The sequence below is a fragment of the Pieris napi genome, chromosome 1, assembly GCF_905475465.1.
Source record: "Pieris napi chromosome 1, ilPieNapi1.2, whole genome shotgun sequence".
Classification (NCBI taxonomy): Eukaryota; Metazoa; Arthropoda; class Insecta; order Lepidoptera; family Pieridae; genus Pieris; species Pieris napi.
In genome coordinates, this window is record NC_062234.1 from 8,740,778 (window position 1) to 8,756,817 (window position 16,040).

General features: G+C 33.5%; 1 protein-coding gene across 1 annotated transcript in view; it reads left to right on the plus strand.

Annotated features, from left to right (window-relative positions):
• Nucleotides 1-813: 813 nt before the first annotated feature.
• The window catches only part of LOC125053706 (lachesin-like), a 58,027-nt gene continuing 42,800 nt past the window's right edge, over nucleotides 814-16,040 (plus strand). Inside the window, exon 1 of the mRNA XM_047655208.1 lies at nucleotides 814-1,172. Coding sequence (XP_047511164.1) covers nucleotides 1,016-1,172 — 157 coding nt within the window. The 5' untranslated portion in view covers nucleotides 814-1,015. The remainder of the gene's footprint in view (nucleotides 1,173-16,040) is intronic.

Below are 16,040 nucleotides of genomic sequence, written 5' to 3' on the forward strand. Positions count from 1 at the left end.
CTAACACTAATTCACTAGTTTCCTGAGCACTTTGTTTAAGTATCGTTGGATTATTTGGATGGCTCTTACTGGTACAGCCCCACAGCTTGCAACCATAAGTCCATACAGGCATCAGGTCTTGTTTGTAGATTTTAGAATTTATTTTGTACTCATAACGTGGAATGCCTTCCGAGCAACCAGTACAATTTACTGTAACGAGGATCCAACTCTTCGCGCTTCTTTTTAACATGGACCTCAGCTATATGCATACATACATACATTTTGCCTTGAATTATCTTTTACTTCCATCACGTGGGAGTCTCTATACAAATGTGTTAGAAAATAGTAGTAAGAAAAATATTTTACCACTAATTCTTCTTATATAGATATTTATTATTAATTCATGTTAAGGATAATGCAAAAGCCAGAAGTCAACCTATAAGAAATTATACATATTTGAAAGTGATCCATTTTCATTTCCAAAAGCGTAATCCTATAGACCTAGTTAAATATGTACGTAAACACACTTTAATCTATATTTGGTGAAGTTAATGTTAGATGTGTTACGAAGTTTAACTTGGCACATACGAACAATTAACTTCTTCAAAAACGATTTGGTTATCTTAACGGCGAAACGCTAAAAGAACCTATTTATGTGAATAGCAATAACTTATCAAATGGCTAATTACGGTCGCGAAACCACCTGTCCGCTATCATCACTGTACATAGGCCTTCGCATATACTTCCGCGCGTCTTAAGCCGGGACCCTCCCCCGCGGTGCTATTGGCTAGAGAACAGAGGTGCGCGCGCAATGGCCCTCCTCGCAGCCTGGTGTGAGACGACGAGACTCCGTGTGAGCCGGTCGTGGAAATGTGGACCCGCAAGCAGTGTCGCCGCGACCACGCCGTCACATTCTCGTCACCGCACGCGATCCCGTGCAAACTACGAACACAAACTTAACTTTAACTTATACGAGCTTATAAATATATATTTTCGTAGATGCATATTTAGTGTTAGTAGCTTTTAGTGATGTGCGATGGCTAAGCGGCGGGTCGTGCGTTGGTCTAGTTGGCAATTGCGGCGGCTGGCCACTTGCGCATGGGCATGCGCCGTACTCTTACCGCTTCTTACTGATGTCCACGCTGATGTGGATACATCAACTGGTCATGGAGACAACACACTTACGAATTCAGGTAATTTGAGATAGATTATTATTTGATATATGTATAATAGGAGTATTCATATAATATATATTTTCAAAGAACAAATCCGTTAAATTTTTCTGAATTACGACTGGACCGCTCACATCACTGTATTCTTTATATTTAGTTTGTGCACTAGCCATAATATAAAAAGACTATAAGATTTTTTTTTATACAGTTGTATATTATACTACAGAGGTCTAGCAGCTAGAGAAACATACAAAAATATATATTTTTTATCACTTCGTATAGTCTCTTCACAAGTGTGTTTTAAAGACAATATTATCCAAATTAATTAATAGTATAATGAATATGTGTTAGCCAGATCCCGCCGGGGGATTGCTTCCATTTTTATTTATGGTGGTATTTATTAAAGAGCTCTATAAGATATGAATCGAATGATAAATTAAATACAAGAATGATGTCAAAATAATAAACTCTACAATGTCCAAATATATATTTAAAAGTCCTAACTACCTCCGCAAACTAGAATCGAAACTAGAATGCATTTTGCATATTTTAAGTTTAATACATATTTAGTAAGATGTTTCGCAAGGTATTTGACATTTCTTCACCAACATCACAAAACACTTACCTTACTGGCTTAATGACAGTATAAATTAGTTTTTTTGTGGTTTAGGTGTGTGTCATCATAACGTTAACTATACATATACCTTAATCGTCCTGTAAACAAACTATTATTCTAATTCTTAATATTTAAAACTTTCATTACTTTGATTTAAATATTGGAAAAATATCCTTGTTTGGGGAATTAAGAATTGATTGTCAATTTGTTAAGTAACAAAAAATAATGAAGGAAACAGACGTGTGACATTATTAACGCTTATAGAGTTTTATAATCATTAACTATGGTTTCTAATAGAAATACTATTAGAAATTGTGGTTGCCAGAATTAAAATATTATATTTTAAACCAGAAACTAGTTTTCAGGCACTCACTTTCTTCAAAATCGTGTTTAGATATCGTAGCAGTGTTTATTTCTCTTAAATTAATGCATGAATTTTTTTAAGAAAAAACTTTATTTCTCTTTTTTGTATTGGACACACTAATTTATATTTATCCGTTAATGCTTATGAACTGATGACAACGTTTCATACAGTGGGTAAATGTTATGGCGTTAAATTTTATTAACTATGCTGCAATTATTAGGTAATTTAAGTACATATTAATGATGAGCGATGGTGGCGAATGGAGATGTAGGGGATGTAACATTCAAATGGTTAAGTTTCTTTTGTTAGTTTTAAAATAGTTATTAAATATTTTCAACTAAATTACAAATCGAACTCTTAAATAAATTGGCTTAAATATACTTATGTACCTAGTGCAGCCATAGATTTCTGTATACCACCGAAAATGCTGTTAATATTTTAATGACGTTTTGAATAAAATAAATATGTACAAATTCTTTAAAAATGTACGACGCAGGAATTTAAGTTTCGGGCTATTTGATATTTACGCACAGGTTTCACAGGAAACTCAGCCAGTGTTGATCCAAAGGTTTCGTAAGGGAATCAGTGTTGTTTAGAACAGGAACTCTAAATATAACTTGTTTTGTTTTATAACCATTTTTTTATGTTTTCCAAGTTTTTTCTTCATAAAAACCTTCCTCAGCGTTTAAAGAATAAATAAAAAAATACTCGAATTGGTCAAGCCGTCTTCGAGTTTTAACCTTAACAACATATTTTGAAAAAAAAAATTGTATACCTACGTAATCTTCTTTCTTTGCTGCCATAATATTTTTATGTTAGTAGTTATATTACAATATGGTGATAAAAATAGACCAATGGCGGTCCAACCAACATTTTATGAGTTATGCATCTGTTTTATTAATAATTATTATTTTATAATATTAGGCCCGACATACGCCAACAATATTTATCTTCACCATACGAGCTAGTGTTAATTGTACACGGAAGAAAAATCGAAACATATTTTGTTTCCACAGCCGTAGCCGCAAGCAATAGAAATAACGCAAGACCTTAGAGTGAATTTTAACTTAGAGACTTAGGGTTATTCAAGAAAAGAGCGTACTAAGCACCCGCGAGACCTCTGGCATTGAGAGTGTCCATGGGCGTCGGTATCACATAACATCAGATGAGCGTCCTGCGCGTCCACCCCCTGTTATATAAAAAATATCCTATTTTAATATTACCTCAATAAACCACTAACCAACTCTGCTGATTATAAAATATACATATGAAAATTTTCTGTCTTCATACATTATTTCTTACAAGTTTCTTTTATGAAACAGGGGATAAACGTTTACTGGATGTTAAGTGATACCATGTACCGGTCTTTTAAGAATTGTACACTCTTTGCTTGAAGGATCCTTAGTTCAATTGATTCGGAAGTAGTTCAGCAGGTAACTTCAACATAGTGGTGGTGCGCGGAAAAACTGACTTAAAAACGGCCCTATGTGCAAAGACGGACGTCGACAATTAAATCACCTAAGCATACTCTCTACATAAACAACGTATTTAATGCACAACACAAGATGTATTAAGTTCGTGAATAATGAAAAACAATTGATAATTGTTTCAATGATATTTACTTTCGCATATACAGTAGAACCTCGATAACGTAAACCTCGGTAACATAAAAACCTCTGTTACTTCAAAAAATACTATGTTCCCTTCCCATCAGAGCCCAAAACCTCTATAACTTAAAATACGCAACCTCTATAACGTAAATAAATAATCTCTGTATAGGCCCTCAGTAACTAAAAGAAATGTTTCCACAACCTCTATAACATAAAATTGTTTGTGAATGAGTCATTTTATAAGAGTGTCAAAACAAATGGTTTCGGTATTTATTGCTTGCACGTGTTTACTAATGTATTGTTAACGTAAACAATACATTACCTATTGTTTGCTTTATCTAAATTCTTCAAAGCTTTGCGGCGGTTAGCTTTGTGACAACGACTTACTTGCATCATAAGTTAATGTGTTAATGTATTCTCCTCTCTATTTGTCATTGAAAATCAAATCGATTTAGAAACAGTGAATTTTTTAAAACAAAAGAAAATCACAGATTTTTTTAAGTAGACTAAACCTTTAGTTGTTGTTTTATTTTTATGTAATGTAAGTAATGTGAATAAATATGATTACATATTTAATTTTCCATCCTTCTGATGCATTCAAGTAAAAATGGGAGGAAGGGTACATAGAAACATGTTCATACCTCTATATTAGCCTTTACCTGACATAGAACCTTGATAACTTAAAACCTCTATAACATAAAATATGTTGTGTTTCCCTTGGACTTTATCTTATCGAGGTTCTACTGTAATTGCAAATTAGTAAGCACCGCAAACCAAATAGACACTCGCAGTATGGCTGAAATTTTGATCAGATTTACTAACCAATAATGATAATACCTAAGAGTTGCATATGCGTATCATATTTAGGTGCAGACATAGTCATGCCAGTAATTTGCTACCCATAAATTACACGTTTAACTGAATTACGGGCGTTAAAAGCATTCCACTATTGCTGAATGTGAACCATTTTCATTTCCGTGAAACTCGCGTCCACTGATATGTAGGCATTCGGCATATCTACTCTAATGAGCTTTGAATCAATAAAATTTAATTAACGTATCCTTTGTAATGTCTCCACAAACTCTATTGTTATAGGTAAACCCTACTTGTGAGTAATGTCATCTAATATGGATTTTGAATACAGTTTCTAAGTATGAAATTGAATCGGTATGATTGGATGCATTTAAAGTGATTCAAATGAAATGTGATAGTTAATGACTCGTAACCTCTTAAACAAGTTTTATTTTTAATGCCTTTGTCATCGAGCCTCCAAGACTTATTGTTTAACCGGGAACCGAACACAGGAACTTTATGTCGCGTGGGATATTCTACGATTAGAGAAATAAGACATTCGACAATTTATTATATTTGCAATAATTATGCTGTACATTATAAACCGTACCAATTGTGGTTTCGTTGGAACTCGATCCCAAGATTTAACAGGACTGTATAATTACTGTTATTGGAAGTGGCGTTGTTATCGAAAATAGATATTCGGAAACTACATTACAACTAAACGAAAGTTGTTTCATTTATGTAATGCTGCGTATCTGTTTGTACAGATTGTTTAATTAGGACGTAGATAAATTTAAACAAATAATATTTGCTATAACAGCACATGGACACTCATGAAACAGATCCCGCATAGCTCTTACTATGTATTTCTGATTTTCACAGTTGCTCACTGTGTATTTTTGTGAATTTTTATCACATACCTTTAGGGATTTTTTGAAAAAAAAAAAAATTATTTGAGAATGAAAATCAGTCATGTTTGTGGACCACAGTATGGTATAAACATAAGCATTATAAACATTAGCTGATGTTATAAGCAAATTACTTTATAACATCAGCTAATGGATTTCAATGTCCATTTTTTTAATTTTTTTTTAGTTTGCGTATATGACGAAGATAAAAAAACATAAAACATAAAATATGGAGTTGATTTGCAGATGTGTTGCATTAAATGTTCCGCTCGAATAACGAATTCAAAAAGTACCACACATTAATATCAATGTGATTATTGTGTTTATATTAATGATCCATTTGCGTACTTTTTTCTAAATTGTATTAATAGAAACTTTATGTGTAATAGCTTTATGTTTGTGTCTGATTTCTATTAAAGTAAAAATGTTCTAATAAACTTTTAATGTACAACACCCGTAATTTGATGTAAAATCGGTTCTTTTTTAAGGTTGGTTTAGTTTTTATGCTATTTTTATCAAAATAAGGTTAAGTTAAATTTAGATATTTAAAATTGGTAAATTCCTTAGGTCAGGTATTGAAATACTTCTAATTTCTAAGTGAGAGTTGATGCCACATAAATTCTTGTTTCTCTCCTTATATTTAACAATTAATGATATATTACCTAATATACCTTTATAAACGGTGAGCGACGCCTTTATTGTAAGTATAACAGTTAGCTCTTTACAAAACTTCCTCAGCTGGGACTTTCCGCACCTAACTATGTAACAAATTAATCAAGATTTCACCTCGCACAGTATGAACTATGATTTCTAGTCGGGAACAATAGGTAGGAGGCATAGCTGAATCAAACTTGTAGAAGTTAAATCACGTCGCTGCTACATTTGGAGAGACCTTTTGTTACGGAGCCAAGTAATGAAAGCTTTGATAATAATTTAGGAACAGCAGAAGTGTCAGCGGTTTAATAGTGAAAACAGGGTCCGAGCATTCCAGCGAGAGGCGGGATCTATCGTCGCATGACAACCGCGCCCGCTCCAAACTAAAATAATTATCATCATTGTTCTCGAGTACGACGAACGCTTTAATTGTTCATTTACATTTGCAACGATGATGCCAGTTCGGAACTATTTCGCTCAGCACTCATTTCACACAAGCCGGCTGGCCGCAGCGCGCGGTTCCTACATGGCTAATGGCCTGAAAAATGGAAATGAATTGCTGCATTTCTCGACGTGCTAGTATGTGCTATTCCTATTGTTTTAAATAGACTAAAAATCAATTTATGTTTGTAGTTCGACGTTGTGTAAAATGCGTTACATCAAAAGAGTGGCATCAAATACACGAGTAGTTTATTAAAATTTAATTATAAATTAGTAAAGCTATTTGGAAACGTTAGGCTTATATAATAAAGCCATTTCAAACCGCCGGAAGGAATATGCAAGCATGTCAAGTGAATTTCCCGTATTGTAATGTTACCTTTATTGGAAGGGGCCATGGTATTGCGAAATGAAATTACACAAGACATTCGTGGAGTCCTTCGACGGTATTAATTTGTATCAAGAATTTGTAGAGATTTAGCTTGAGCCATGACGGAGAGTTCATCGCAGCCGGCGAGCGTTAACACTTATTAAGGGGGTGCATCCCTGCGACAGATGTAGGGGAGGACCCGCCATTTGCTTAATGTTAGAAATGGTTACACTCGATTTAATAAAACTCCGACATTTCATTCTTAAGAATTTAAGAGTCAATTCGTTTTAAAGACAACAGAGGCATAGACAAAAAACCGTAAGCCGAAACGTGCTTCGAATACATCGCATCGGCTTGGATTTCTTATCGATGGCAATTGAGATAGGTACTTATGGCTTTTCGAGTGGATCGGCTTCGTTTAATTTGTTGTTTCAACGCGGAATTTTTATTAACGTTTCCCCTTACTTTATATTTTAAGAGAATGCCGGTAGAATTCTAGGTGACAAGATGCGAGCATTAAAGGTTATCTCAGTAAATCTTTTAATATTTTACTTAATATAATTTTACGTAAATGTAGAAAGTGATTTAATTTAATTTAATTGTCCTTATTGGTTTATGATTTATGTCAACATCCGAAATTTTTATCATATACTATAATATTTATGAGCACTGCAATTCTACCTACATCATCAACAATCCTTTCTCCATTAATTAAGCCATTTGTAACTATAGGATTTCAATCCGAGACACCATGAGCATTGAATGCGAAATTAATAGGCGTTAATCAACCCACGAAAGTCAATTTTTTTCTATACTCCACATATCTAATGCATCCAGACTTTCTAAAGAATATATAAATCAAAATTAAGCCAGATAATGTACTCAGTAAAATATTATCCCACGTAACACGATGCGAGCTTTGGTCTAAACAGTATCTGTGTGGAATTATGTCGTTACATAAATTTTACTTGCAAATATAAGTAATTGCATTTTGTCCAAGTGAGCTTTGGGACGGGGTTCAGAAATTAATAGCAACACGCGTCGATCGGAAAACACAAGGGGAGCCACTCAGCAGATGCTTATCTACACTCTCAATGCCGATTTCGTCTCCCGTATCACTGTGGACTTGGTGTACTTATAGAATTATCTTGACATTTCGATTAATGACTTGGATCGTTTTAATGATATTGTATTTACAGCTTGCTAAAAAAATGTATAACACTAGAATTAAACAATACTAAACTAAAAACTAAAACCTATTTGAAAAAAATAAAAAAACAAATGATCAAGAATCAGATACATAAATCTGGGGCTCAGACCTAAAAAATGTGGTAGCCAACGGTTTTTATTATAAGTTTAATATTCACCGAAAGATTAATAATATTCATTTGTTTCTGAAACTCGCAAATACGTAGTAATCAAGAATTCTGGTCAATGTACCCTACACATAGAAACATAATGTCTTGTAAGAAGAAAATGTAAGTTTATTATACTAAATTATAATATTTTCTTTAAAAAAAGAATTTAACGATTTCCATAACACTGCGCGTAGTAACAACAAAGTAACATGTGTGTGTAAATATTAAATGTAATTAATAATCGATTTTAGCTTGTCAACCATAGAATTTAGCTCACCCCTGCAAATCTTTAGCGATGCCAAATGAGAGTCCCGGGGGATCTTGCAACCGTGCCTTTTAATTTGGAAACTTAGGGGTGCACTGCCGTTATAAAAATATTTCCTTTATGAAACTTCGTTAAGAATTTACTTTTACATCTGGTAGAATATTAAGGGGATTTTTACTTATTAATATTTTATTTAATAATTTTGAGTTTCTTTTTTCTCCACTTTAAATAGAGATGCTCATTTCGACGGAATCTATGTATATATATGCTGATAAAGAGATTCATTTTCGATTTTCAGAGTAAGTTTTATATATTTAAAAAAAATAGAAAAGGAACTCACTGTATATTAGTGTTGAGTTAGGGTTGTTTAGTGTTCCGGAAAGCAGAATTAATGATTTAAAATCCTAAAGATTTAAAATCAGGACTCCCGGCAGAAAAATGTTGCAGAGGATTTCTGTGTATTAAACATAGAATTTTTTGGTGATATGTTACTATAACATATACCACATGTTTAAACACACACATAATATTAATTTTTAGGACTATTACTCAAATTAAATACTTGGAAATATTTCTAATCTGATACTAAAAATGCGGAAATTTACATTCTGTTCCACACCCCAGTAAAATTAGATCGGGAATGTGCATCAATGAACCAGCCGCAGGCGGACCTTGCGGCGTGACGGTGTCTCGTGGGGCCCTATTCCTCTTGTCACCCCTGTTAAAAACCATTATTACATTCGAATCAATATTTTAGGCTTATGTCAAAAAATTAAGACGCAAATTTAACGCAATATTCACATATTTTGAGTGCTACCGTCGTGGTCAGCGAGAGACTGACCTAAATGTTATTCCCGTTTTTGTTAAAGAACTTTTATTTATATTCGCGTAAACCGAAGACAATATAATTTCAGGTGCATTGATTGCACAAATTCTTATACGTTATTTTCAAGATATGTATAGATTAATATGGCATATGCATCAATGAAAAACAAAAAAAAAATTCTGTCTAAATATAAAACACATTAATTTATTTGTCTAGTTTCAGTATAACTTTCAGTAGTCTTAATACAAGTTAAGTAAACGTTACTATTCTTGGGTTGCACAATTTATCGTACAAATTAGGTCCTTAATCTCTGTCATAATGGAAATAAGTAGAAAACCTCGGCATAATGTGAATTTGATACATGATGTATTAGAGTATTCGGGCGTCGCATCGCCCGCAGTCACCACTGCTAGGTACATAATGATTGTTATTCGTTCCAAATGATGATTTATTACGGGATTAACGTACACATGGTCCATTTCGTGGGGAGATTGGCCTTATTTATGTTATAATATTATACGCTGAATCAGCAAGATATCGCCTTTGTTCAATATAAATGATTAGATTAAGTATTTAGGGTAACGGAGCGTAGTGATAGGTTCGTAAGTTCAAATATGTTCCTATTATCATATATAACACCAGCATGGCTTAGTGTGCAGGTCATTTTATTTAATGTGAGCCAAAGTTCTTGAATTCAATACATACACACTATTAAATTTGGGTTTCAAAATACAGATCGCCTACTTTATTAAAAATTATATTTTATAAAAAAGTTGTAAAAATATATCCGAATACTGTAACACAAATCATATTTAGAAAAAATACACTTTCATTTAAATATTTGCTTATCGTTTCACCGCAAGCAATCGGATTGTTGGAAACCGCACTCATTTTCTCTTCGAGAAAAATTTTCGGAATTTACTTTAAAGCGTTTCTTGCAAAGAAGCTTCTGACTTTACCCACCAACCTCTGAAAAGAGCAAAAAGTTTATAGGATTTCATTTACCATGCTCTCTGTTGCGTTTCTAGTTTACCATGATTTATGTAGATATGTAATAGAATTTATGTTTTAGACTGCCCAAAAATAATGAAATATTTCAGGGTTTAATGATGTAGGCTAGACTATAATATTATGTATTGTTAGAATGTACAGAAGATTTCTGGTAGTCTTTTGCGAATAAATAATGAGCCTGTCAGGTTTTACTTTGTATATTTTATTTATTGATTTCCCAAAATGAATAGGTTTTAAATTCATTGTAATATTTATTATTTAATTCCTTTACTTAAGGCGCGTCAGTAACTGCATACGATTGAAAAGTTTTTGAGAAAACATAAATATGAGATATTTTATCCATACTATTGATATTTTAATGTGAATTACAATGCATAATAACGTGTTTGTGTGTAAGTAGAGTGAGGGAACGAAATATGTTAAAATTTAAAATTAATTTCTATAACGAATACAAATGCGAATGCGAACAAGTTATTTACTTATATTATTGTGAAATATACAACTACATTCATCAGGCTTATTTAACACAGAACTTTTTCCCATATGCATAGAAAATCCTACGGCTAACATAACTCGTCCACAACGACCATTGATTCGAAAGAAAGACACGTATAAAGTTCCGAAGACATGGTATCATTGAGCGATTTCTTTTACGACTTTGGTTTCAACTTCATAGCGATGAATTATGCAGAGGCGAGAGATCTCCAATGATAAAAGTCATAACACCCAAGAGTACTCTAAAAATCGTCTTTGCAGCAGAATGGACTACGAGTTAACTTAGAGATACGCTTTCGATATCCTAGTCTTGTAATAATGAAGCTAGTCCAAGACAGGCTCATACTTCAGTTTAGAACAAACTTTAATGTGTATTAATAACGAAATCTTTAGCCGGATTAATAAGTATTCACTACTATGAAATAAGTATATAGCGACTGTGTAAGGTTGGTCTCATATTAATTCATCTATTTATCTTCAATCGGATCCACAACCATATTTTGTGATTAAGTAGGAAAAATTTAAAAGTAGCAACTATACTTTTGAAATATTTATACCTGAGTAGTAAACGTGTGTATATTTATATTACATAGCAGACGTTACAGGTTCGCTAACATTAATAATGTGTATAGAATATAAGAGCCGAGATTTCGTTAGCCACACAGTATCGTTGGAAAGGTTCGTATGGGTAGAATGTAGGCAGTAGCCAGACGAGCGGGGTGTATGCGCGCCCTGAATACCTAATTGACTAATATTAGTTCCTGCGGGGAACTTCCTTAGAGGTGAGTACAAAACTTAAGACAAAGAACACGTTTAAGCTTACACCTTTTAACTTTTAAAATAAAACTAGGGCAGATTCTACGATCCTAATAGACAGGGTATTTAGATAATGCAAGACTATTAATTATTAAAAGAGAATTATTTCTTATATCTGCTACAGATTAGTAACTATTTTGATAGTGAGTAATTACATTTTTCATTCCTTTTTTCTCTATTATAAATTACATTAAGGATACACCTTATATAAAGGTATAAAGTTTTATATTATATGATTCGGATGAAGCTGATAACTATGAGTAAGTTATACGGGCTTTCCAAGTGCAGACGGAAGAGTAGTTGAAGAAGCTCAAGTTGGAAACGAAATTCCATTAGCGTAATTGGTAGCGAGCAAAGTGACCGAGCCGGCGACGTTCGTTCCCGACCAATCATACTCGTGACATACTACTCTTGCCAATACTCAGGTACTGTTAAACTAAGGTTAAACTTCTTTTAATTTACATCACAGAAGAGCTAGGTTATGCACATAAATATAAAGAAACATTGGTTCATTTTAAGACGCATTCTGTGAATACAGCTTACTTTGTTATGCTAATCTTTATAATTCTTTAGGCGGAACAACTTTTTGCCAAGTTACTTTTTTGAAAAGAAACTTGTAATTTTGTTGTAATTTGCGGTGGATTCCGGTGAAGTTTGTAGCGGCGTTTGTAATATTTTTCGTGCGTGTTAACTTCACATTGGCTTATTTAAGTTACGTCTGGACTTCAGTAGACTCAGGTAGTAAAACTTTAATATGGATGACGCTTGATAGGTTTGAGAATCTTGTCTTGTTCAAATTAACGAAGAAAACTTTACGCTAAAGTCCATCTACCTGAAAACACAAAGTAAACTCGGTTCGTAACTTATCCATTAAGTTAAGTAGGATCTGTAGACAGCACAGAACAGTACAATCTAGGTTCTTTGCTACTGAATTCAGAGAGCTTTAAACTTATGATAGGACGTTAGATTGATACGGGTTTGTTTCTACGTTAGAAGTAGATTGAAAATGCGGAGGGAATTTTTATTTTATTTTGATCAATGCAATTTATCATGTAGTCACGGTGAAAAGAATGTGATTTTGCAACAGCGGCGTGCCGCGCCAAAACGACGAGTCACCCTTCTCCATTATGCGACAATAACAAACGGCTCGATCACGCGGAACATTTTCCAACTGTTCACATATTCGAGCATCACTAGTACAACACTTACGTTACCGCAACTTACTTTATTGATGTAAAGTACTTAGATGGAAAGTACGGACCGCTTTTGGATAATTGTACGTGTTATTCGAGAATCGTTTAACCGGTGAACAGGTATACTTTTAATTGCTGGTTAAGCAAAGTATACATCTCCAAAATAAACAATACTCAACTACTTATATTAAGGTTATTTTATGATTGAATATTAAGGACAATCTGACTGGAATTGCCACAAGGCAATCACGGTAAATTTTCCACGAAATCTTCATTAATTTGAGAAACTTCTAAGAATTTCCTTTTGACTTGGGACTCGAAAATGAAAAATTATTTCTTAAATTTTTACTTCACTTAAAATCTGCACAACCTTGTAGTCGACGACCGCTTTATTATTTATGACAAGGAACACGAAACTCATCTCGAGTTATAAACTTCTTGGAATTTCTCCTGAAGTAATACAGAGCTATTATTATGATGTCCCCACAAAAAATATTCCCGACGTCGTGGAGTAAGGGTCGCACGGGGGACGCGGCTCGCCCGATGTCATTTGAAAACGGAACTTCACAAAGGGTTCTCTTCTCTTGAGCTTGTTCCAAAGTTGCCACAACGCATTCAGCAGCACCTAGGTGGAAGCTTTCTTCTTAAAAATATAATTATTTAATCATCATTTGTTGATCGAAGGCGATTGTTGCCATAATGACCATAATTCGTCCTTTTAAGCAAGCTACAAGTGATTCAAAAATATGTCTTGTAATGATAGCCTAACGGCCGCTTTCTATACACAATCCCAATCCAATGTTTACTACTAGAGATTGATTGTAAAATATCACAGTTCGAATTTTGACATTTATCAATATAAATTTGCGAAAATCTGTATTATGAATGATGATTATAGATCGAGTATATCTAATTATAAAAGTTGTGATGTTTTGCAAGCAGTTTCTGCGTACTATTTCATGATATATTAATAATGAGGAAAGAAAATTTTGAGGTAATGTGGGGCTTTTAAATAAATTGAATTTCAAAATATTTCATAAATTTTTAGTCAATTTTTCGGAATTAAAAATAATATGCTAAATTTTTTCCTTTTTTTATACATTTTGTTAGAAGAATTTACACTCAAGAAGTTGTTAGACACATCCAAACTTGATTTAATTATGTACCAAGTGTTACATGAAGATTGAGCGATGGCTTTTACAAGAATTATAAAGGTTATTATGAAAACTCTTAACCGCAACAACTGAGGGATGAGGGTTGTTTTACTAACTTTTTGAGGGTCGGCCGGTTCTTTGCAATTTTTCGAAAATTCAATTATTAACAACAGCATAAATACAAAAGCATTGTTAATATCAAATACTCAAGTTTGAGAATGTTTTTCTTGTTACCAGCCAATCTGTTACGTAACATCCCTACACATTTCTACAAGCCTACATAATACATATGTCTTAAATGGGCTGCGACAATAAGAAAAGTTTTTCTGATGTTTTCTTCCAAACCACTTAACAAGCTTGGCGCACGTAGACATGTTTGTGCCTTACTTGCATTATGACACCATGCTATAAGATTTAGAGGGGACAAAGTGAGGAGACACCGCGGCGCCACCTTCGTCGCCCTGTCATAACACGTGAACAATGTAGAACATTTATTTAAAAAATGTGTTTGAAAAAACACGTATGCTTTATTTAGCGTTATTATGTGACAATAAAGATAGAAACATCGATCAACACTCTAATATTTGGAACGGGGAAACGCTAATACGTTTAGGTATAATCTTATCAGTCTGAAGGGAAAATTGTTATCCCGGATATTGAACTCAGATCTAGTGTATAGTGTAGTGTGGACTCAGATACCGCACTTAAACGCCCATTTAGTCTGTCCGTTTAGTCCTGGCTAATTTAGGCAGCCTAGGTACTTCCAGACTCAGATCTATCGAGATTATATAAGCAATCACTCTGCGAATAATTTCTCATCATAGATCTACTTATAACATTTAAAGTACCTGAATTAATTTATAAGTATCTTTGAACAATTGCTACATTTATATCGTCCCCATAGTTTCCGGAGGATCCAATCCCGGCAAAACACTAACTTTAGGTGCTTAAACTACTTGCAGAAGGCTAAACTATATCTGCTGAATGTAGAAATAATAAAATATAAAGAACTATATCAATATGCTTTTCTGAAGCATATTTTTTTTATAACTACGCTTCAAAAACATAAAAATGAAGAAAAGGTGTATTATCCATGCTCTCTTTAACTCAAACGTAATTTTCATTATTATAACAACAGCCGTGTCTTAATTTTCTTGGACAAGTACCGCATTCCAGCTTATTACCGTTGAGACCGCCTTTTGTCGTGAGTTGTCACAAAGTTAACTTTTGCTACGCGATGTTTTCTTTATTTACAAAACGACTGTATGATAATAATGTTGTTAGCATCAACAAGAAAGAAAATAATGTGTGAGTCTTTAATAAATTGCCAAGATCTTATCTGTGTAATTTATGTATTTATATTATAATCTGAGTTTTGTATATACATGATTATTGATGATTAAAGTAGTTTTTTTAGTATTAAAATCTATACAATTAGTATCAATTTATATATGGCAACATAGGAAAACAAAAATGCCTTTGCAAATTCCGATTTTATCGGTTTGACTCGTCGGATAGGTTTACTTGTTGGAATTATTGAGGAGAAAGTAAATGAAACTAAGTAGGTGTAATTGGAAACTATATTTCAACGATTTTATTGATGAAGTGAGTACTTGATTGTCTGGATTAGTAGAATACATGCAACAGTTAGAGACTTTATTATGAAAATTTCCCTATAATGGCCTACATAATAGCGGAGGAGCCAAGAAGCTCCCAGCAGGGGATGCTTCAGGATAGCGTAATATACGCTAACGGGCCCGGACAAGACAAATGTGTTTTCTCGACTGCTATTAGACGCAGCGTGCGCTATCCAGGGCTCATTTTCCGACCCCTGAATCACGATTAAAATCAATACCTTATTATAGGCTCTTTACATTATTAGCTTATATAAATTATGAGAAGATAACACCTGTTGTTGTTGATTTAATGCGATATTAGGATCTCTTGAGAGTAAAGCATCCCTCTCAGGTTTAATGACATTATGTTTTCCGGTCGTACGTGGCTGTGTTTTTTAAT